Source organism: Cryptosporidium bovis (genome assembly GCF_009768925.1).
Source record: "Cryptosporidium bovis isolate 45015 chromosome Unknown contig_4, whole genome shotgun sequence".
NCBI lineage: Eukaryota > Apicomplexa > Conoidasida > Eucoccidiorida > Cryptosporidiidae > Cryptosporidium > Cryptosporidium bovis.
The window spans coordinates 620,605-644,287 of record NW_027125050.1 but is presented as its reverse complement, the minus strand read 5'-3'; the positions used below and the strand labels follow the sequence as shown (position 1 = coordinate 644,287).

At 30.2% G+C, this 23,683-nt stretch overlaps 7 protein-coding genes across 7 annotated transcripts; 1 reads left to right on the top strand and 6 right to left on the bottom strand.

Annotated features, from left to right (window-relative positions):
• Positions 1–169: 169 nt before the first annotated feature.
• FG379_002807 (uncharacterized protein) lies at positions 170–2,860 on the bottom strand (the record flags this gene model as incomplete). Its single annotated transcript, XM_067328497.1, has 4 exons — positions 170–1,786; positions 1,853–2,329; positions 2,419–2,611; positions 2,835–2,860. The coding sequence occupies 4 exons, from the start codon at positions 2,858–2,860 to the stop codon at positions 170–172; spliced, it is 2,313 nt and encodes a 770-aa protein (XP_067181995.1).
• A 567-nt stretch (positions 2,861–3,427) lies between these two features.
• On the bottom strand, positions 3,428–4,681 carry FG379_002806 (uncharacterized protein; the record flags this gene model as incomplete). Its single annotated transcript, XM_067328496.1, has 1 exon — positions 3,428–4,681. One exon carries the CDS (start codon positions 4,679–4,681, stop codon positions 3,428–3,430), a length of 1,254 nt encoding a protein of 417 aa, XP_067181994.1.
• A 648-nt stretch (positions 4,682–5,329) lies between these two features.
• FG379_002805 (uncharacterized protein) lies at positions 5,330–6,083 on the bottom strand (the record flags this gene model as incomplete). Its single annotated transcript, XM_067328495.1, has 2 exons — positions 5,330–5,598; positions 5,663–6,083. 2 exons carry the CDS (start codon positions 6,081–6,083, stop codon positions 5,330–5,332), a joined length of 690 nt encoding a protein of 229 aa, XP_067181993.1.
• Positions 6,084–7,537: 1,454 nt separating this feature from the next.
• Positions 7,538–8,278, top strand: FG379_002804 (uncharacterized protein; the record flags this gene model as incomplete). Its single annotated transcript, XM_067328494.1, has 1 exon — positions 7,538–8,278. The coding sequence occupies one exon, from the start codon at positions 7,538–7,540 to the stop codon at positions 8,276–8,278; it is 741 nt and encodes a 246-aa protein (XP_067181992.1).
• A 779-nt stretch (positions 8,279–9,057) lies between these two features.
• FG379_002803 (uncharacterized protein) lies at positions 9,058–14,516 on the bottom strand (the record flags this gene model as incomplete). Its single annotated transcript, XM_067328493.1, has 9 exons — positions 9,058–9,256; positions 9,285–9,530; positions 9,604–9,990; positions 10,049–10,227; positions 10,363–10,746; positions 10,834–11,110; positions 11,183–14,115; positions 14,182–14,330; positions 14,420–14,516. 9 exons carry the CDS (start codon positions 14,514–14,516, stop codon positions 9,058–9,060), a joined length of 4,851 nt encoding a protein of 1,616 aa, XP_067181991.1.
• A 1,078-nt stretch (positions 14,517–15,594) lies between these two features.
• Positions 15,595–16,516, bottom strand: FG379_002801 (uncharacterized protein; the record flags this gene model as incomplete). Its single annotated transcript, XM_067328491.1, has 4 exons — positions 15,595–15,750; positions 15,840–15,908; positions 15,983–16,363; positions 16,463–16,516. 4 exons carry the CDS (start codon positions 16,514–16,516, stop codon positions 15,595–15,597), a joined length of 660 nt encoding a protein of 219 aa, XP_067181989.1.
• A 783-nt stretch (positions 16,517–17,299) lies between these two features.
• FG379_002800 (uncharacterized protein) lies at positions 17,300–21,748 on the bottom strand (the record flags this gene model as incomplete). The annotated part of the gene is made up of 1 exon (XM_067328490.1): positions 17,300–21,748. One exon carries the CDS (start codon positions 21,746–21,748, stop codon positions 17,300–17,302), a length of 4,449 nt encoding a protein of 1,482 aa, XP_067181988.1.
• Positions 21,749–23,683: the final 1,935 nt, after the last annotated feature.

The window sequence follows — 23,683 nt, the reverse complement described above, 5'->3', positions numbered from 1 at the left end:
GATGGATGCATTAAAAACGAGCTCTATAACTCGGTTCACTTGTGATCATTTAATAAAGATTGTATATTTTATTAAGTTTTTATGACAGTATTCAGTTAAGTTGTATTTAGAACATGATCTTCCTTTTTTTGGAAAAAAGGGCTTAAATACTAAGAGATAATATGGAAAATCAATCAGAGCCTTCGCTGTCGTAAAAGTCATCATTTTTGTTTATTTTATAAAATATGTGATCTGTAAAACAACATTCGAATTTAACTTTGTTGTTGCCTCCAGCAATCGGAGATATTTTTTTCCATGTTGATTCTAATCTAGTAATTTCATCTTTTGAGGGAATCCAATCAGATGTGGTTCCGGTTACTCTAATGTGTATTTCTTCCAGTTTCTTTCCATGATTATTTAGCCATTTACACAAGTCAATTAGATCACTAGGTGTAAGGTTGTTGTTTTTAAACAAAGATACCTTAAGTATTTTAATATTGCTTAATTTTAAATTATTAAAATAACCATTGTTCATTGGAATTAGACAGGTTGTTATTGATAACTCAACAATGCTTTCTTGATAGTAATGTATTATATTTAACAAATAACCAGAATATATAAGATTATCATATCCTATTGAAAAATTAATCACATATGGTGAAACAATTAATTTTGTTTTATTGTGATCAATTACATTGCAAACAAGCGTTTTTGATACCAGATTGCATACAATACTACTTATTTCCTCGTCATTTAATAGTATATATTCAATTTGTTCATCCACTATCATAACCCCATATTTATTCCTGTTTGCTTCTTTTCTTCTGTACTCCATTTCGACCATTTTTTTGTTTTTACCTTCTACAAATATCTTCCATCTTTTTATATTTATATATGGTCTCACATAAACATCGTTTTTGTCACTAATATACTGATTATCGAATCTAAATATATCAACTTTTGAAATCTCTTGATTGTTTACACCAAATTCCATTCCTCCATTATTCTTAAACCCAAAATCGGAATCAGAATAATTGGAACTTGTATTAGCATAAATATCATTTTTATTTGAGTTACTGCTACTTCCAAATCCTTTATTGTACTCGTAAACGTTTCCAGTATACTCGCAGTTATTATTTTTGTTATCATTAATATTACCGAATCCATATTTGTTCAAGTCAGAATTAATCATAAAATTTGATTCCTCCTCTATTGTTAGATTGTTTATATACTTTCTAATAGAGTATTTGTCGTATTTCAAGGAACTTTCAAACTCAATGTTAAAGTCCACAATTACGGTTGGGTACTTATATTGGTTATTTGTGCCACAATGTGCTTCATTTAGGGTTTTAATGTATTCTTTTTCGAAATTGTATAAATATAAAAGATATTCCAGTGTCTCCAATGAAATGTATATGTTTCTCAGTATTAGTTTTTCCAAATTAAGACACACCCTGCCATTATTTAAGTTGCTTTTGTTCCCTGTTTTTCTTTTATTGTTTATGATTATGTTGTTAAAATCAACATCTCTTACCAATTTTTTCCCATTTCCTATTATTTTCAATTCGCTAATGCTTTCAATTTGTGGAAAGCAATCAATAAGGTAGTTACTAATAAAGTAATCATCTTCAACACCTTTAGGTATTATTAGTTCAACATTCTCAATATGATAACTTTTATTTCCACCCCCAGTTTTGCTTAAACTGTCCTCATACATTAATATGTCATCTTCATCAGGCAAAAAATCGTAAATATATTCCAGATCACTATCCTCTGAGGAGTTTAATACAGGCTCATATGATATTTTCTATGGTAATTCGATAGCAAGTTGTATTCAAAAAAGAAATAAAATTCACAAAAACTTTTAACTTACCTCTAATTTTAAGCAGTATTTTGATATAATTGGTTTTGTTCTGATCACTTTAATTCCTGTTATGCTTTCATTCAATAAAGACGCAAAATTATCGGTACTGTGCAAGTCGGAGTAGTTTTTAATTTTGCAATCGATTATTTCAAGATCATTTAATCTAGAGAACTCTGGTTCATGGTTTATAAGTTGAAAAAAATCCAATATAGATATATTTGCGTTTTTAATTGTCAGCTTTTTAATATATGGTATTTTCATTTTGCAATCTTCAGTTTTATTTATATATCCTAAAAAGTCAAAAATAAAGCTTTCAAAAAAATCGTTATATTCCTCTCTTTTGTACCTTAATTTGCTCATTTCTATAGTTAATTCAGTGACTTCGTTGTAAACGTCTGATTTATCTCCACAATAATTCGACAACAACTCTAATGACTCCTTTATTTCAACTATATTTTGTGTTTTTAACACCAATTTATTCACTTTCTGAAATTTTTTCAAAGTCAAAAAGGTGTGAAATCAAATTTAATCATAAATCTGTTTAAATTTTTATTTTAAATCATTAAATAACTCACCTTTAACTTAGAAAAAGGATTGTCTAAAATATAGTTATCCTTCAGTTTTTTTATTGGTAAAGTAATACAATCTACCAATTCCCACGATATTTCCCTCATTTCCTTTGAAACTGCAACTCCAATTTGTGGGTTGTACTCTAATATACCTATTTTCAACATGTCCTTTGCAGTTAATGGCTCTGATACAGAGTACCTGCATAAATATTCACAAGGAATGTTAGTGAATAGTTTTTTTTTCAAAAGGTTAAGCAGACCCATACTGAAGCAAATAGAAAACATTGAGTCAAAAAAAGCAATAAACCGTGATATTAAAACAACTTTTATTGACCTCACTCAATAATACACTTTTGCTTATTACTTTTAATGGAGCACTATTTCTATCTGTTTTCAAGTTATAAGGGAAAAATGAAACTTACCATGACTCCTCACTTTCAGAGTACATCTTGACGCTGAATAACAAATATGTACTTGTAATTTATATGTTTAATAAGCAATTTATAGACAAATGAACATACGACAATATAGTTATATTAAATGACAAGTAACTAGTCGTTTACTTTTGCTTTTACAAAGTCAATTAAAATGCAGCATTCAGTCTTATATATATCTATATATTATTGTTTTAGTATTATTAACTTTTATTCTTATATACCGGCACAAAGAAATATATTTAAACAAAAAAAGTACCGGTAATTATCATTTTCTGCATGTGAAAATATTAAACATAAAAATAATAATTAACAAAAGCGGGTTGATTTAGAACATATAAATTAGAGATCCTAATATACTATACTCCGAGAACAAGATATGACGAAATTATTGTATGAATCCCACAAAAAAGTCAAATTAAAATTAAACAAAAACAAGTGTTCTGATATAACTAAATTCTACTATTAACTACTTTTCTCTACTCCATACTACAAAAAAGAACTAAACTAGTGAGTTGAATGGTTAAATGGCAACTGCCTAAACTTAAACTTGACTTATTGACCAGTATGATGGATAACAATTACTCAATAGAATATGGATCAATGTAATTTTTTGTACCCTCCTTTTCGTTAATTAGTGTTTCCTTTTCTTTTTGATGTTTAATATGCCAATTGTGCGTTGATTTTGTAATATAAACTGGGATTCTCGGGTTGTTAATAGAAGAATTTTCAACAACCCTAACAGTGTTATCTTTAATGACACGAACTTTGTTGTTTTCATGGTATCTGAAGACCCATGAAGTGTTTGAATGAGCTCCGTATGGTCCAACATGCCTAATAGGTATAAGTGCATGATCAGGTAAAAAAGCAAGTGGATTACTTGCGTTTACATCCATGCTTTTACTTAAGATCCAAAATTCATGCCTACCATCAAAATAAATATATAAATCTGATAAATTACCAGTACCCTTTTTCATATATATGGCTCTTCCATGTTGTAGTTTAGGGTATCTTTTATCCTTTTCATTGTCATTTTCCATAATTATATTGTATATACCGTTTATATATGAATCATTATCGTTAACTCTCCCATATAATGTCAATGAAGAAGGGAGCGAAACTTTTATCCCTTTTGATCTCAACCCCTTGTTCCTTTCACCCGTTATTTTTTGAGGCAATTTATCTTTGTCTTCGTCACTTTTTTCTTTGATACTTTGATCATCTTCGTCTATCTCCTCAGATTTAACTATGTCCATCTCCAAATAATCATCGCTATCGTCGTCCCAAAGATCCTTGTCATCATCATCTGCCCAGTACTCAGGGTCATCTATAGTTTCGCTGTTCAAAGAAGTTTCATGATTTACTTCAACATCATCACTGATGCTTCCTCCATTGTCCATTGACTTCTCCATCATCAAGTCAAATTTAACAGACCTCCCTATAGTTCCTACTGGATAGGAGTTTAATATGCCTTTTTTACCCCTATTTATCCTGGAAGTTATTAAAAACACAATAATAATTATCGAAAAAGCCAAACTTATTATTCCCATTATATTTTGTATTCTGCTTAATATATACGCTATGCTACCTTTTTTATATTGGTGCTTAGACACGCTTTCATCTCCAAATGCCATACTCACAATCATATTTGTTATCCCTCTCCTTGCGTTTATTGTTGGCTTTCTGTTACTCTCCTCCACACATACGCCATCAACGTTCCCTTTATTCAATGAAACTTTTGCAGTGTTCATCTTTTTCCCTTCACTCCCCTCTGCACATGAACAACAATCACTATTGTTGTCACCCTTCATCTCAATGCCACTTATTTGCACCATCCTTGTATATATCACCGTTATTCCCACTTAATGCACCGACTTTTGCGTTTATTCTATTAATTATGGATATGACAATCTGTATAATCTACTACTTATTCTCTTTTCAATCACACCAAATCCTTTTTTTACCTTATTTTTTTACTTTTACTCCTGTATGTGTGTTCCTAATATATTAATTCTAGACAACACGGATTTCAAGATGGCGCCAAGCGAAAAAGTCTGTGCCTTTGCACCTTAATAGTGCATGTAGGTGGTCCCCGCCCCACAAGCTTGCTTGAAGGAAAATTAATGAATAATGAAACCTAGAAGTTTTGAGAGAAGTAGATTCGAGATCTATGGTCGGTAAGGTGGGGGAAATATGAGGTTGAACTCCACTGTATGTACAAGAAAAGTGAGTATAAGGATTTGGCAGATAATATAGAAAAAAAAGTAATGATAAATTTAACCGCACCTCAAATTAAAATATTAGTGATACAATACAAAATTTTGTCAAAGTAGTACTTTAGTGTGTTTGTTTACATATCTCGAATTTCAGAAAAACAGTGAATAAAGCGCCGTGCACTATATATATTTAAATAAAAGCCAGTTTACCTATATATTTCTGTATTAAAGTGTGTAGTTATATTTATTTGTAATCGAATTCTACCGTCATCCTTCTGAAGCGTATTGATTATCATTAAAATTAACTTCGCTTGAATTGTTCTCGTTTTCCCTCCTCCTCCTGTTCCTTCTATGTCTTACACAAGAAACAATGGTAATTACTATGATCATAATGACCAGTAGAATTATACAAGAGAAAATGATTATCCAGGCAATTCCGTCACTTAGACTTTTATTTGCAGTAATCGAGCCTCTATAATCATATTCATGTTCAAAACCGTCACTCATATCAGGTAAAATAGGTAGTCCAGTTTCAGCTGAATTAAGTAAATTAATTTTAATATTTGTGAAAAAACAGAGAATAAGTTTTGCAAAACCTACCATCATATGCAATTCCATCTTTAACGACAACACTTTCCCAATCAAGCGTACCATTGTACTCTGTATATTTGTTTGTATTGTCATCCTCATCGTCAAAATCACCCCCTTTTGAATCGGATGTGGTCTTATTAGCACTTGTACTTGAAGTGGAACCGGTACTAGTACTAGTGTTCGTATTTATATTAGTAATTGTAGATGAAGATTCATTATTAGCTGAATCAGGGCCCGTAGAAGATTCCTCTTCACTAGGTGATTCTCTATTATTGTCATTAACCAGTAGTTTTCCGGAACTCTCAATACTTAAATTTTGTACTTTCTTGTTTAAATGTACCCCATATACAGAATAGTACTGATTTCCAAAATAACATGTTAATGTTGATATGCAAATAATGCTTATCTCAAAATACCACTTGGGTCTCATTTTATATCAATGTGGTTTTGAGATAAATTATTACAAATTTTTTATTTTATTTATTGGTTTACGCCTATTTAACTTCAAATACGTTTTATTTTTTAATATTGGTGAGCAGATATAATAACACACCAACAAAAAAACTACTGGTCTGTATCACTCTGTTTCCTCCTAAATAAATCAAATAATCGTGTGTCTACTCAACCTACCTCCATTCCCTCTTACGTTTATTCAATATTGAATAAACACTATGATTGTGTTTATATCCTTAGAACGTGCAGAAGTGAGTAATTTTCAATAATTAATTATTAAGTAATAATTTTTGTAGCTGATAATTATCCCACATGTACACACAAAAACATTTATTTTTTGGTCCAAATTTTTTTAATATATTTCTAGATCCGCCGCCTTTAAGATCCACCTGCTTGAATCGGCATCACCTTCTGCATGCATGCACCTTTCTAAAGCTACAGATCAAGAAATGAATTTGCAAACCAAGTCAAGACACATATAATTCACAGTTAAACGGCGTAACACCCTATTCCTACTTAGAAATGAAACGTCTATTCTCTCCCTATTTTATACTCTGCATCACTCCTCTCGGATGTCATCTAAATTTATTGTGAACCTGTGAAGTAAAACATCGTTTATTCCCTCTCATTTAAGTCTCAAGTTCACAAAAAGTCTATGCAATGAATTAACTTCGATATTAGATGCGATTGGCACAAACAAAAATAATAAGAAACAAAGTGAATAAACCTGCCTCTGTATCGCAACACTACTCTTAAAAAACACGAAACATTCTACTGGACACGCATTGTTTCTATCTTTAAACCTTAACAAAAAATTATTCTATATTTCCTCCAATTCTCTCCTGTGCATGTTTGCACTTTGTTGTATGCACACATTTATAAGATATTCGAGACATGCATATGACGTATACCGCAAATATATAAATACTAAAAGGATGTATATAATAATAAATATACGCATGTAATTAGCATGTATATGTATGCATGATGGTTAGACAAGAAAAACGCGGCAAGGTACATGTAAGGTGCAATGCAGTGAATGAATATATTTAAATAAATGTAAACTAGTATAAATTTGCGTAATACGGTATTTAAATATTTTTTGCCAGCAAAGTATATGTTCTGTATCCAAAGTTCGGTCTTAAATGTTCTTTAGCAGTTAATTAAAAGTTAAATTCAAAGGTATACATATGCAAATATATACGTACTAATTAAAGATAGCATGGTATGATAAGGACAGGAAGCAAGTATAAAATAGAAAATTAAAGGTAAATAAATGGAGATACATTAAAATTTAAATATTTTTATTGTTAATCAAAATACGGACATAACTTTATATTGATGCACTAATATATTAGGTAATTTATTATTTGAGATCGACTGTATAAATATTAACGTAATAAGGTTTAATTATACATTTTCATATAAAAGATGGAGATTTTGAATAATACATTGGATGCGTTTATTTACAAATGCAATAAAATAGAGATAGAAAACATAAAGTATGGTGAGCTGGTTGTGTTGGTTGGTTCAGAAAGCGAATGTGAATCAGTTTGTTCCGATGACGAGTTGTTTGGAGACGAAATTTCAAATGATGACATAGCAGACGAATCGTCTGTAGAGGATGTTCTTGAAATAGTAAGACAAGCAACAATCGTTAAAAAAGAGCCAACAGTTTACGAATTGGAATTCAGTAATGTGTCATCTAACAGTACAGGAAAGTGCGACCATAGAAGTCTAATTAAATTTTTGCATTCATTGGGTATGTCACCTACGTCCTCACAATGCGAGGAACTCAAGAAGGAGTTCGGGACTGACAATATAGACTTTGAGAAGGCTATGAATGCATATAGTAAGATGTCAAAAGATAAATATTCAAAAGAGGAATTAATTGAAAGCCTAAAATCGACAAGTTCTGATATTAATAGGAAGAGATTGGTCATACTACTGCAGACATTTGGTGACAAAATGAGTGAGGACGACATTAATAAGGCCTTGGATAAACTAGGATTGGGTATTGAACCAATAAGCAAAGAATTATTTATTGAGAAGCTCTGCAACAATTCCAAACAGATTAGAGCTGGTGGTAATAATAATATTGAAAACGAAAATGAGGATATTGTTGAGAACAACGATAACGATAATGAGAATGAAGAAAATGTAGTTAACTAAATTTAATATTAGTAGATATAAATGTACTTGACTAATTCCGATTGTTAATATTATTAGTATCAATAGTAATTTATATTATCTGTCAATGTATCTGTTATAATTTATTAATTAATCAATATTAGACAAATTTGTATAAAACAGCTTCTACTGGTGAGACCTTGTATGTATTACTTATTTCACTCGAAACTGATTTGAAATGTCACATTAGACGAGCACTAACATACAGTAATATAATTAATCAATATGTATCAAACTCACAGCATTTCAATTTAAATAAGTTATATGGTAATATCACAGCAACATGATGAATTAGGTTATTTGTTAATTTTTTAACTAATTCACCTTCTGCAGTTGTTGATTATTATAATTTAAACATTATACAGCTTTTTACATATTGAATTTTGTTGATAAATTTGGTTACTGCATCATTATTTGGATGAAGTTAATTTGCTCGCATTGGAAGCATTTGTTTGCCTTTATATCAGTGTATTTTTACATTCATGAGTTACATATGTTAGTTTAAGAAGTACTAGCCTGTTAAAAAGATAAATACAAATAGATACTAAATTTGGTTTTTTTCCAAGTGTATAGAACATATCGTATAAAAACAATATAATATTGATATGTGTAATTTATATTAGTGGTCCGAATACTGGGGTCTAACTCTAAAATTTGAATGGTGTTAATAAAATACTTATCAAAAAAAACTAAGCATAGTATCACGGTACCATTATATACTATACTATTCTCTAAAATACTAAATTACTATGTATTAATATTTATAATAAATGACTTAACACTAGTATTAAATTTAAAGTTATAACTAATGTGTTGATATTATTATATTCTTTTATTCCTGATGTGTTTTTCTCTTCGTCAGTATTAGCATTACTTTCAGTTTCTGCATGATCATTCCCACTTGTTTCCTTATCTCCTATTTCGGATCTATTTTTCAAATAATAATCATTAATTAACAATCTATAAACATTCACTATTATAAGCTTACCCTTTATTCAATATTTCATCCTCAATTTCTGTTTCGCTACTTGCTTTTTCTTTGTTGCTGAATGATAAATCATCTTCTTCTGGATTTACCGAACCGATATCCGGTATATCAAATGGGAATTGACCATAGTTATTGAATTTCACATCTTTTTCAATTGGCATAAATAGTGGGTTTGTTAAAAACGGTATTTTTATTTGCTTATTGTATATTTTATTTACCACATTGTGAACTATTGTAGTTGGTATTCTATTAATTTTGTTTATTTTTCAAAGTTAGTTATTTATGGTACCTATTATTTAACTTTCAACTGATAACTTACCCAAATGTTAGCACATATTTATCATAATAAGGTAACACTTTAGGCGATAATGTTACTTCTGGAATAGATCTCAACATTAATAACAAGTCCAAAGGTAAAATTGAAATGTCATATTCATAGTTATTTTCATTGTTTATGATATTGTAATTTAAATTTTTATTTAATAAAATAGATACTGGTGTTATTGGATGATTTGATGCAACTATCATATGTGATAGATCATTGTATCCCATTTTTATCCCGTCTATTTCATATGTTTTTAATAAACCTTCTTCCAATAATGTTACTTTGTAGTGACCAAACAATTTTTCTAATCTGTTCAAACGCTTTCTTCTTCCTGATTTTGATAGTATTTCAAGTGCACTATCTATTCCATCTGTTAGTATTCTATTTTTATATTAATTAGTTTGTCATATTTAATAATGTAAATTTATACCCAACTTACTCTATATATACTATTGAACCTGAATGTATTCCTGATTGTATTCTTGAGCACTTTAATGATGCATTTAAGTCCATAGGCAACGGTACTGGAATAACTTGAATATTACTTGGTTTTATTGACAGCATTGCTGATATAGTTTCTTTAATTGAATGAGTAAATCTCCTGAAGTCTTGTGAAACCTAGTAACGTTCATTTAATTTGTTATTAGTTATATGTTGTTTTTGTGATAGGTTATATATTAATTACAGAGGATTAATATATAATTATAATAACAATTAAATCGAATATTATTGTTATTATGTAAAAGAACTTACGTCTAAACAGTAATCTCTTCCATACAGATCAAATCTTAATGTGTATACCTTAATATTCGAATAATCTTTTATTTTTGGTATTATCATGTTATTATCGCTAATATTCACAGTATTCTGGTCAAAAACACCAACACCTGTTTCATTTATTGACGAATATAAGAACTCAAATGGAACTAGTGTAGTTCTCTGACCAAATGTTGAATATAACGACTTCATTAAATCCGAACTTGATTTTACCTTCTCTTTTGATAACTTTAGCAAAATTGATTCACCTAGTCTATTTAGATTTGAGATTTGTCTCGGTAAAAAGAACAATGGTGTCAACTCCTCAAATGGTAATGCTGAAATTAATTTACTATTTAAATCTATAAATCCGTCATTTAACTATATTTCAGTAATTTAAATCATTGTTTTTTATTTGAAAAGAAAGTCTAATAATTTGTCAATTAATTAAATATGAATCAAACTTACATCACTTTCATATGATCTATCATAAAGTATCAATTCTGCATAGAAGTTATCCTCTTTATTATTTACACATTTATTTAAATCATTTTTCAATACCAAATGTTGTTGTAATACTATATGCCTTTCTACCTCTTCATATAATAAGTTTGAAATAATTGTTGATTGTGAATGTTTTACTAATATAGTTGGGTTATATGATGCACCACTAAAAATATAATTAGCCTTATGTAAACTATCCATTACTCTTGGTATATTATCTTCCACATTGTGAATAAAAATTCTACATTTTATATATTAAAGTGGTTAAAGTTATATCATCATATTATTAATAGTTTGTCATCGCTTAACCTACCTCATTGTATACTCTATTATTCTGTTATTACACGACTGTTTCTGTTCCAATAATGTTGGTGGAAAATCAATTGTTTGTATCATGTGAGGACTGCAACTTAACAACTTGTGTATATTTGCTGCTATATTTAATGACATTATTGTCGCTTGATATTTTGATATGTCACAAAACGATATATTTTGGAATAAAAACTTCAGGTCTATTATTTGAAAATCATCAAATGTATTTATATCAAATTCTGTTATATTCTCCCTATACAAACCATTTAAGAAATACACCGGATATTCATATGTATTATTGTATATTCTGTCTCTTATCACCTCATATTTATTAAATGGTATTTTTACTGTATATAATGAATAATTTTTATATACTCCCTCTGTAATTTGTTCATTTAGCAGTAGCATTGAAATATTATTGTTATTCCCTTCCACATTATCCCAATTTGTTTCATTTATTATCTCTTCCGCTATGGAATTTATACTATTTAATTCTTCTATGAAGTTAATATTGTTATTCTCATCATTATCATCTAGAATGTCGTCTTCTTTTTTTATTATACTTTTATGTGATATCACCAATGTAGATATGTCGTACATACTTTTGTAATCTTCATTTTCTTCACCTATTTGATCAATATTATCCCCGTTTCTCTCTTCAGTCTCGCCTATTATTTTTAGATAGTCTTCTATACCATTTTCATCCTCTGTTAGTTCTTCAGTTGCAGTGGTTACTTCTTCCTCTGTAGTGGTAGTAGTTGTGCTGGTAGTTGTAGTTGTGCTGGTAGTTGTAGTTGTGCTGGTAGTTGTAGTTGTGCTGGTTGTAGTTGTAGTGGCTGTAGTTGTGCTGGTAGTTGTAGTTGTGCTGGTTGTAGTTGTGCTGGTTGTAGTTGTGCTGGTTGTAGTTGTAGTGGCTGTAGTTGTGCTGGTTGTAGTTGTTGTGGTTGCAGTTGTTGTTGTGGTAGTTGTAGTTGTGCTGGTTGTAGTTGTAGTGGTTGTAGTCGTGCTGGTAGTTGTAGTTGTAGTAGTGCTGGTTGTAGTAGTAGTTGTTGTTGTGGTAGTGGTAATAGAATTGTTTGTAGTTGTTACATAAACATTAATTTCTTCTTCCTCCTCCTCTTCTATGTTATAGTTATAAACTGGTGATACTCCAACATCTGGAATATTAAGCATTTCAGGAATTAACTCATTAAAGCCTAAATCACCTTTAACTTCGTTTACATCAGGCAATAAATCAAATATATTCCCAGATTGTAATCTACGATATTCACTGTTATTAACCAATTGATTTTTAGGTACTGCACCACCAAGTAGAAATGCGTTGTTATTATGATTATTACTCTGATAACTATTATCTTTGCTATCCGATCTCGTAGTTTTACTAGGTGGCCCAAATTTTTGTGGTCTTAAATAACCACCCATTACACTTTCACATCTTTGTGTAATGGAATCATACGTCCAATATGTAGCAATACCACCTCTATCAGCCAAAACCTCCTTCAAACATATTTGTGGTGAAGGAGAAGTTGTATTTAATATCGTATCTCCATTAGTAATGGCAAATCCAAATGTAGGGTAGTTACATTCAACCAAGTCAGCATCCTGTTTATCACTATTATTTAATTGTGTTTCTCCGTTTGACATTCTGATATTTTTACCTATTAAATTGAATAATTTGTTTGGCATTTCATAGTTACATTGACAGTACCTTGGCCCCGACACTACATTGGGTGAGGAAGTATATTCAAATGAAACAGCATTCATGTGAAATGAACATTGTCTATTTTCCGTATTATAAGACCATAACCAACAGTGTGGGTCATTTTGGCAAAGTATATTACAATCATCTACACCAAATACATTATCTAAAACCTCGTATAATGGTTCCATTAACTGAGCACCTGGAAAGGCACAAAAACCAGTTGTATATGTTGTATATATTGGACTTTCTTGTTCAAAAGACGTTAAATTTAGGCCATAAACACCTCCTGTAAATAGTTCAGGTGCTCCCCTTCTAAATATCGATTCTTGATCACTATTTTGATCTTTACACCACATCATATATGATTTTGTATTTATATTTTGTGCCTTATTATTTACAGACAATGAAATTTGTTCTGTAAATGGCAGTAAACTTATATGAAGGAATATTGGTTTGCCAGATATTGTCTGATTCACATTTTCACTTGAAAGTACATCAGTTGAATTCGCTTCATAAACCAATTTTTGATCAGGATAGTTTGGCAAACTCATAGAAATTGAAAATTTGTCCATATTATTTTTTTGTGTGCCATATATTACATATGATGATGCAGTTTCAAATGGTAATAATAAATTTGTGTTAGGAGTTGAGAACTTTACATCAAATAGTGTTCTGGGTATTATTTGTGTTTGTACACTTTTAAATCCACTTGTGAAAAACAATACCTCTCTAGATGGACATGGATTTGGAAATTCAAAACTTCTGCTGTGTTCATTTAAATCTGTTGAATACGTCCATACTGATCTAAATGCTCCTATTCCTCTTACCATCAATGGATCATTTATTGTTTTTTCTTGAAATATTATTCTCGATTCAACCCATGAACTTACTGATGGATTTCCGCATTTTAAGCCAGTTGGTAATTTTACTGAATGGAGTTCTGGAGTTGTTCCACCTGTTTTGTTAGGAAATAATGCTTGTATTTTTACCATATCTTGATTGCAGTCCACAACTGCATATGAAAGCGAATCTGAACATACAAATCCAAATCTCGTTACTTTTGGATTTTTTACCTGAGCAATAAATTGAATTGATAAGTATGGATATATTGTAGGTAAAAAACTTCTCGTTATTGGAAAATCGTATCCATATTGACTTTCACAATTATTTGTTTCTATATCTAACGAAGATGGACCCGACAAAACCGTAAATTTTCTCTCACTGTTTACGTACTAATTTATTTTAATTAATTTATTGATTAGTTATAATTTTAATTTAAAATAAAATATTTTACTTACTGTTGGTTTCATTATCTCTTGTGGTGGTGGATTTCTTTTTGTTGGATTTTTAGTTATATCATTTATATCGGTCTTTATCATAAGGTACTTTCTAATACAGTTATCAGCAGTATCATCACCATAATCTTTCAAATTTCTATTATTATTGTCTGCAAATTATTTTGAATTCAAATATAGAACAAAAGTATGTATTTTATTTACTATAAAAACGTTATTTTTAAATTATTTAAAAACTTACATTCATTTTTAAAATCTTTATCACAATATATTATTTTTAATTGTGATAAAACAAATAAAAATATAAGACATATATTTAGTTTTGTTATGTTGCACATTGTGAATTGGTATCCTTGCTTTATCTATATCACCTATTTATTGGTTTCGTACGATGTCTTTTCAATTGTTTAGTATTGTTTATTTCCTAATGCACCAATATTCTTTCAAACAATATTTATTATTAAAGTGAAACCAAATTATCCAGCAGCTTTAATATACATACAAATACATATATATGTATTCATAAATAAATGTATAGATATTGACAGTTTTTATAATTGTACAATCAGTTAATTAATAATAAATATTGGACTCTATAAAAAAACCGTAACATAAATGTTGACAAAATTTTTTGTTTTCTTGTCTTTTATTCAATTATTAAATTCAGCAATATTCGATTGATTATATCCAAAAATTATGTGCAGGGGTACTGCACTTTCCCAAGTATTTTAATAAATTTTTATGCATTGCTTTTAACCGGGTTTTATCCCCACTTTCATATAATTATCTTAATGTTCATAAATAGTATATGATAATTAACGTTTATTTTGAATATAAAGGTTTATTTTTTTCCTATTTCAATATGCGTTTTACATAAATATAACTTATTTTTGTTTCAAAAGCAAATATTGATTCACTAGAACAAATGTAGTCTCGTCTAAAAAATGAATTTACATTGTATATTTAATTATTCGTTTATATGTATTCATTTATACGCACCTTATTGATAGTTTATCTGCTAATCTTTGTTTCCATATTAACTCTGTAGATACAGCTGATTATTAAATTGGTTAAAATTTAGACCATAATTGTAAATTTCACTGCATTATTACTTTCAAATTTATCTATAAATAGTAAAATCCCTTATTCCTTTAATTCTAAATCAAAAACATGAAAAGATATTGTTTATTTTTATTTCATATTTAAAAGGTAATAAAACTGCATGTAATTTATATAAGTAAATAACCACATGCAATTTTTTGCATGCCAAAAACGTGTAAATACCTAGTAACAGTAATTAATATAAAATATACACTTATGTAAGCAACAAGTGCAATCAAATACCAACAAACTAAAACATTTTAAAAACTAAATAATAAAGCTATATCTATAAATGAATAAATTGACTTTGTGAAGCTACGTTAGAACATTTTCCGTGGAATTAACTTGGACTGATTCAGTGGAATTGTTTTCATTATCTTGTGTTTCGGGAACATATTTAACATTAGTTTTTGTTTTAGGAAACGTCAATGACATCTCGTATTTCCATATACAGTATTTTGATTTCTTAGACTAAATATTTCACATGGTAATTTTAGTTTCAAGTGAAGGGTAATCAGTGATGAAACTTTGAATATTTTGGAGGGAAAAAATGAACTTACTTTAAATTTTGTTAAATGTTCTGTACCCTTAAACCCAAGTCTTAATACATTCTTGGAATTAACTACAATCTATTGTTTAAGTCGTTAATAGAGTAAATATAAATTAAAATAAAATTCGATTGATTAGTTAATTAGAAGCTTACCGTAGAAGCAGAATTTGTGTCTATTCCAACAGCGAAATGAACTGTATCATTTTTGGAAAAATTAATGCCATCTGGCAAGGTTTCTTTAGCTTGTGATATAGACCAAGAAAGATCAAATATTTCGGTGGAATCATGGTTTATATTATATAAGAGTGTTGTGTAATTAGATGGTGTTGATGCCTGTATCTGAATAATAGGATCCAAATTAAAGCCTTCTCCAGCATCTTTTATCAGACATTCCATTATCAAGAACCCACCTGGATTCATGCCTCTGTTTAGTACTACTGAAGATGTATTTACACATACACGACCTTCGTCCAATAAACAGTCCTCGGATGAATAATTTATCCCTTCATATGTTATTGGTGTGGATTCGACGAACTATGTAAATTAGTTTAATATTAATATCAATCGTCAAATATATTATATTAAAAAGAAGGTATAAGTTATTTAAAATTAAAAGTTGAGGAAAAAGCTTACCTTATAAAATTGTAAAAAGCCAAACAAATTTAGAACGAAAATTGACAACTTCATTGAATTACTAAAAAAACAAGTACTAATTAGTTATATCTTGCTTTATTGTTTTTGATAATTAAAGCCGCAAACCTATTATACTTATTATTCTATTTTTTTTTGAGAAAAATGAATTTAAGAATAATTATAAAGGTAGATATCAAAAGCAACTTATTCTATTATTTATATTATTACCTTTCTTCAGCTACTTTCACTATAACACCAATTATCCAGTAAAAGTAACAAATTTAATATTGCAGCTTTTCAATTATTCTTTTTTTTGTTTACATATGTATTCCCCTTATAAATTCAACTATATGTATTTAAAATTTATCTTATCTTTTTTTATGTATACCGCAGACATGCTTATTATCCTAATCAATCACATTACCGCCTTTAATTACCCCACAGTAAAAATGTGCATTTGCTTCAGTAAAAATCACAAAAGTGGAACATCACTTAACCGTTTATGTGATTACAGGTCTATCCTCATGCATCTCCACATGGTTGGTTTTTATTCTACCTTCAATCCTGTCTGGGGGAGTGATCGGAAGACGAACAAAAGATTACAAATTAAATATAGGAGGAGTAATAAATATCAAGACGTTCTATTACACACTTCAGTAAAATTTACCTGAGAAAGAGTACTAAAAGTATTGGTTTCGGGAAAACTCATAGAAACACATTTTATATACGTCAATTCTTAATTTGTATTTAGGCAATTATTTTTGTATATTAGAAGTATGTGAAAAACGAATTGAATTATTCATCATCAGGATCAAAAAGATTCGAATCAATCTCAAATTAATGATTGCTTACGTTACCCTCAAAAATAACACTATCTTGAACTTCTGGTTCGTTTAAACTGATGTCATCCTCAAGGCGTCTCTTTTTTAGTCTACTTTTAGCTTTATTGTTGGTAGTATTGTCTTCATTTTCAAGTTGTTTCTCATCTCCATTAAATGATGTTTCGTCATTTAACTCCAACAAAGCAGCAGTTTGTTCCTGTAAACGTTTTAATTTGAGCAGCTTTTTTTCCTCTCTCGCACTTGGTCTCCTATTGTCCTTTATATCACTATTATCACCTTTTGATTTTTTTGTTTTAGTTTTGATTTTCTTGTTGGAATCACTTAGCTTTTGTTTTGGATTTAATTTTGATTTGACATTGGAGTCGTTATTTTTATTCTTTGAGTTGTCTTGACTCTTTTCGGAGGTGTCGTCCGAACCATATTCTGATTCAGAATGACTGTTATCTGATCTATCAGTTACAGAACCACTGTTTTCCGAGTCACTATCACTTTTTCCATAATCATCCTCATAGTCATTACCATACCCGTCTCCACCGTTGTTTGTCTCTTTTTTAGACACTTTTGTCCTTTCTAGTTGATTCGAGTCAGGAAAACTTGCAGCAATGCTTTCGGCTTCTTTTCCAAGTTCAATGGAAAGAAGCTTTACTCTCTCAATATTAGCTCTTTCTTCTTCCTCCTTTCTTCTGATTTCTTCTTCCTGCTTCTTTCTAAAATCTTCGCTCCTAATTCTAAGTTCTTCAACATCTCTTTGTTCTTTTTCATAAACCTGTTCAACAATAGGAAGAAGCTCCTCAAATCTAGAACGAAGTTTTCTACTTACAATTAATTCTTGTTTTGTTAAGTATTCAACATTTGGAAGAAGATCAATACCTTCAGGAGGAAAGGCAGCTAATTTATACTTGTATCCATCTTTTTTATCCATATTTTGCACAACATTGTTTGCATCTTGATTGTATCTAACAATACCAGGCACGTACTTTTGTAATGAAAAGATACTCGACTTGTTGAATTTAATCTGATCTATAAATTTCACATCTATAACTTGAAATGTCTCTTTTAATATGGCCAACCAATGATAAAAATTTCCAACTGTTTCACAAAGCATCATCCAATATTTAACTCTACCTGGATGCTTTGCTCTCTCCATATCCCCCATTTCAGAGTATACCAGCCTTTCTAGACAATAAGTTAGACCTATTCTAAATGTAATATCACTGGGCCATCTTATTGTTGCCTTCTCCAATAAACGTCTTGCATCCTCCCATAAATTCATGTCAAAGCAACATCTTATTAGTGATAAATGTAAGATTTTTTCATTTGGATCTAAAGATAATGCTTGTTGAAATAACTTTACTGTTGTTTTTAATATGCGTCTTTGTTCAGCAAAATTCGGATGAGAACCAAGGACTTCATTTCTTCTATCAATGTTATTGTTTTCATCTACTATCAAGTTTAGCGTCAAATTGTGCTGAGTTGGAGGTGGGTATTTCTGTGTATAAATAGTTAACAATACTGCATTCAGTATACCTAAATTTACGAGTGATATATAATTCATTGTAACTGCTGTACCTTCCAGTGCTCCTGATATGTCCAACATATGTTTCCACAATTCCATTGATGGTTCCACTAATCCACTTTCTGCTGCTTGTATCGTGATTAAGTTGCTCGCAATGTAATTGTAAGTCTCATAACGTAACACCTCTGATAGTATTATTCTTGACTGGATACTTGATTGATTATTCATCAAAGACTCTCCCTGACTTACAATTCCATTTGTCTCACCGTGAATATTGCTAGTTAAATTACCACTACCACTTTTAATATTACCATATGCTTGAACACTTGATTTTGCCTTACTGTACAATGCTAATCCCAAAAATATTTTCCCTATGTTTGAGAAATGAGAATTCTTTGACTTTACCACTTTGCTCAAGGAAGTAAAGCTTTTGTCAAACTTTTTTTGAAGCGAATATATATAAGCTAGTAACAAATTAGCTGCTTCAGGGCTATTACCTATTCCTGGTGTCCAAGTATATTCTGTTTGTTTACCATTGTTATGTTGTTTCGATTTGTCTGAATATTTGCTATTGAGATCTGGAAACTTTGCATTTAACGATATCTCACAATATTGAGCTGCCAACTGAAGATCTTTTCTCTCCAATGCCAAAGAGGCTCTTCTTAGCCATGAAGCTGTGAACCAGGGATAATCCTGACTCAATTTCTTGTACTCATCATTTGCAATTGCATAGTAACCACCCAACTCATTACAAATAGCCGAGTTAAAACGTATGGCTATTTCAGCAAATATTAAAGTATTGTGACAATTATAGTTAGTGCCTTCTTCATTACTTTTACCTAAACTTGCATTGTTCAATTCATTTAAAACCCATTCTTTTGCATTGTTAAACAATTTTTGAGCACTATTAAGAAGAGTTTGTTCATTTGAAAGTTTGTTATGCTCCATTGATATAGAAGTAACACACTCAAGTATGCAAACACCAAGGTTGTTGTAATAAAGTCCCAAATTGTCCTTTACAAATTGTTTGCACTTGTTATCAGGAAAATTTTCAACTATGAAATTATCGCCACTATTTACTTGTAATGATTTTCCACCAAGTGTGCAATTTAAACAAGCTGAAAGTAACACAACAAGTGGTACGGGATTAATGGAATGCTTATAACTTGTATAATTTGAAATTAACCATGGAATACTTTTATAACTGTAATCAGTTCGTCTAAGCGATTTCCTTCCTCTGACAAGCAAAGCTAAGATCACCTTGTGGAGAAGCAAGTAAATCATATAACCACTTCTATGTGAAAATATGTCATTGCTCTCAACATTGAAATCAATTACGAAAATTCTGTCTAGTAAAAAGAATAGATAGTGTAGGCAACTTAGAAGCTTCTCTTCAACAGTTAGTTGAGAAAATATCGATATGTTTCTTGGAATACTAGTTTTATCCTCTATACTCATAATTACAAATGATATAGTTAACACAACAATATCGCAAATGTAACCAATTGGAAGCGAATACTCCTTTAGGGAATTTAAATCATTTGAACTCTTAATTCCTATTGCTTCAAATGCAGTTTGTGTATATTGATAAACCAAATCCCACTTTTGTAACTTTATATTTATTTTAATAAGACCATATAGGGACGATAAGTATATTCCCAATAAAGAATATTCATTCTTGTTTATATTTTCAATTGAGTTAATTATGTGTAAGTAGTTTTGACAGGCTCCGTATAAGTCTAGATTTTTGTGCTGTTTTCTAGCTATTTGGTACCTTGAACGTAATTTATAGTAAAAATTAGTGCTTTTTTTCGGCATTCTACTTAGTCCCTTGTCGGTAATGCTATCTTTATTCTCTTCACTATTAAATAAAAAGAATTCAATATCACCATTGTAAATCAAAAGTGCAGGATGGGTTGGATATATTATTCTCATCAACTCAAATAACCTATTTCTTTCAATTATATTTTTCTTTTGTGATTGAGAGGTGATTTCTTTTGTTTTATATAAACACATAAGAAAGTCTGACAGTGTTTGTTTTTCAAATGAACTCAGTTTATTTATTGTGTACACTCCTAAATTGCTTTTAAAAAAATCAATGTTTATTATAGTATCATCCGAATCTGGAAAAATATCATAAAAAGTGGGTTTATTATTGTCCAGATTTAGATAATCCATTTGTTCAACATTCTCAAGAGATTTCTCAATAAAGACGTATATCCCTCTTTTGCAACACTCACTCGCTCTTTTAGGCCTTCCAAGTCTCAAATAACAGCAGGCCATCGCAAGTCTAATTGTATTTGGACATTTATTTGAGCCTAGAAGCAGCAATATTAATGAAAATAATCTAAGTGCTCTCGAATAAGATCTTTTCTGATACAACACATTAGCCATTCCACTTATTATCTGAACGTCATTAGAATTAATATTTAGTGCTTTTTCAAATTCCAATTGAGATTTATCTATAAATATATTTCTCTGATGAAAATCGATGTCATTCATCAGAACACTTTTATAGAAGTATATATATCCCTTACATTTGTGCACAGTACTCATATATTGGTAATTATCACCATATTGTTCGCTATATAATTTTAAAAACAATTCTAGTCTTTCTTCGCAATTCCTAACAAGTGTTTCTGATTTTCTTGTGCTTGTCTCAAAGTTTTCTAGTGCTAAATTCAAATCAAGTATATTTAACATCCATATTATCGCCGATATTGTCTCTATATCACATTTACTACTTTTATTAAGCACCTTTAAATCACCACCTTGATGCTTCTCTAGTATTCGGTGTTTTTCTATACAGTCCCTTAACAAATCACTGCATTTTGTATACTCGCCTTTATTGTAAAGATAAAGTGCCAGTGTCCTCCAACTTTCCAGTGTATAGCTTTTTTCAAGCAAACCTGGATAACAATCGCTCATTTTTTCCTACTTCACTTTATTCTTGCCAATAAGAATACAAAAAAAGTCATCTAGTGACTTGTTTACCTTTTACTATTGAGTAAAATACACTTAATAATTTTTTATATTACGATGTATAACTACCTGAACCCAATCAACGTAAATAAAAACAAGCAGTAACCTGAGGTATTTAACGCTTTCACAATAATAAATCAAAAAAAGATAAAAGAGTATCGGAGAAGGAAACCATAAACCAAGTGTTTGTGAGACTTGGAGTAATATGTGCCTACATATACAATATACTCTTTAATCTTTCCGTTCCTTGTTCCAGATTTTCACCTGATACACAAAGAAAAACGTTGTGTTACCAATATATAGTTGGTACCTATTTTCAACTCCACAGAACAAACTTTAGCTTCATACCACTTTAACACACGTTTAAAATTAAAACCCGAAATCACACTATGTCCCTTTACTTTTATTGTTTTAATCCTGCCTTGTCTTTAATAATGCTTATTTTTTGACCTTTCACATTAATTATTCCCAAATGCTTATTTTGCCGTGCCCGCCCACAAAATATTTCATATTACAGACAAGCGCCCTTTGTTATATACCTTGCAGGAAAAAAATGTTTAAGGTAACTTTGTAAAAGGAGTTCCTTTAAATGTTGGGGAAATACGTAGCAGGTAATGATGGTACAATAGAAGCAAGAAAAGCCGAATTATTATCGTTGTCTTTTAAGAAAAGAATGAGAAAAGAAACAAAGGGTGAAAACAATTGGCCTTGCAATAGTAAACATGTATACTGCGAATTGGCGGTTGGTTGGGCTTGGCATACATTACTTTCTAATCAATGCACATGCTGGAAGCAATAAATAAACACTCAAAGCAGTTATTCTACAGTTAAACTGGTAAAAATTCACACAACTCACTCTTATATATAGAATCGGTCCTCACACTCATATATCATTACTTTTATATATATTGTTTATGTTATCTTATTTCTTACCTTTTGTTACACTTATTCCATCCGCCTCATTTTTTCAGTTAGTATATTAGCCGGAATGCATGCTATACTGCCCCTCTTAAATGTTTGTGGAGGTCTACAGCTGGTGTGCTTGTTGCAATTAAAAAAGACAAAACATTCGATTACATTGTATTCGGAGTATAACAGAGGAATAAATGGTATTTGTTTTATAACCATATGTTTACGCCATTTATGCTTTGTTAAAAGTGAAAAGGAATGTGGGATGGAAAAGGTTACCAAACCAATGCTGGCGCCAAAATATTGATTTTAGCAACTACGACGGGAGTTTGGTGGTTAATTTGTAGATAAAATGAAAAAGATATTTGATGGTTTGAGGGAAGATTCATACAAAACCTGATTACCTGGAAGTTCACAGTGGTAGAAGGAGCTTGATCGCATAAGTACTTGATATCCCACAAACTGTATCTAAAACGGTAATAGACACTAAAGTTGGTTTATAAGTAGTACCGCCCACTATAAGATTATGCGAACATTGCTAAAAAATACTTAGTGAGGAAATGGCATTGAGACAGGAAAATGGCAATGTATAGAATCTTGTTAAATGTGTGAGATAAATAAATAAAAACAATACTTTGTCTCCCTGTTCTTAGAAATTCGTCCGAAACTAGTTCATAATCATATCGTTCAGGTTCACAAATATCGGTATCTTTCGCCCTTTTCACAAAGTTCCGATGTAGGAAGAAAAGTGTTTCACATGCTTTGGGTCTCTTGTATTTGCCGGTAGACGCAGCTAGACACCGCTTCCGCTCGTTAAAATGTGAATTGGTACCTACTTCCGAAAATCTGTATATATATAGTATACGCGCAAATATCACGATAATAGTCTGTTTTAAAGCAAAGTAGGCAGTATATTGCACCTATATGATATCAAAAACATACACAACATCCAGAAACGATGGAATATGCATA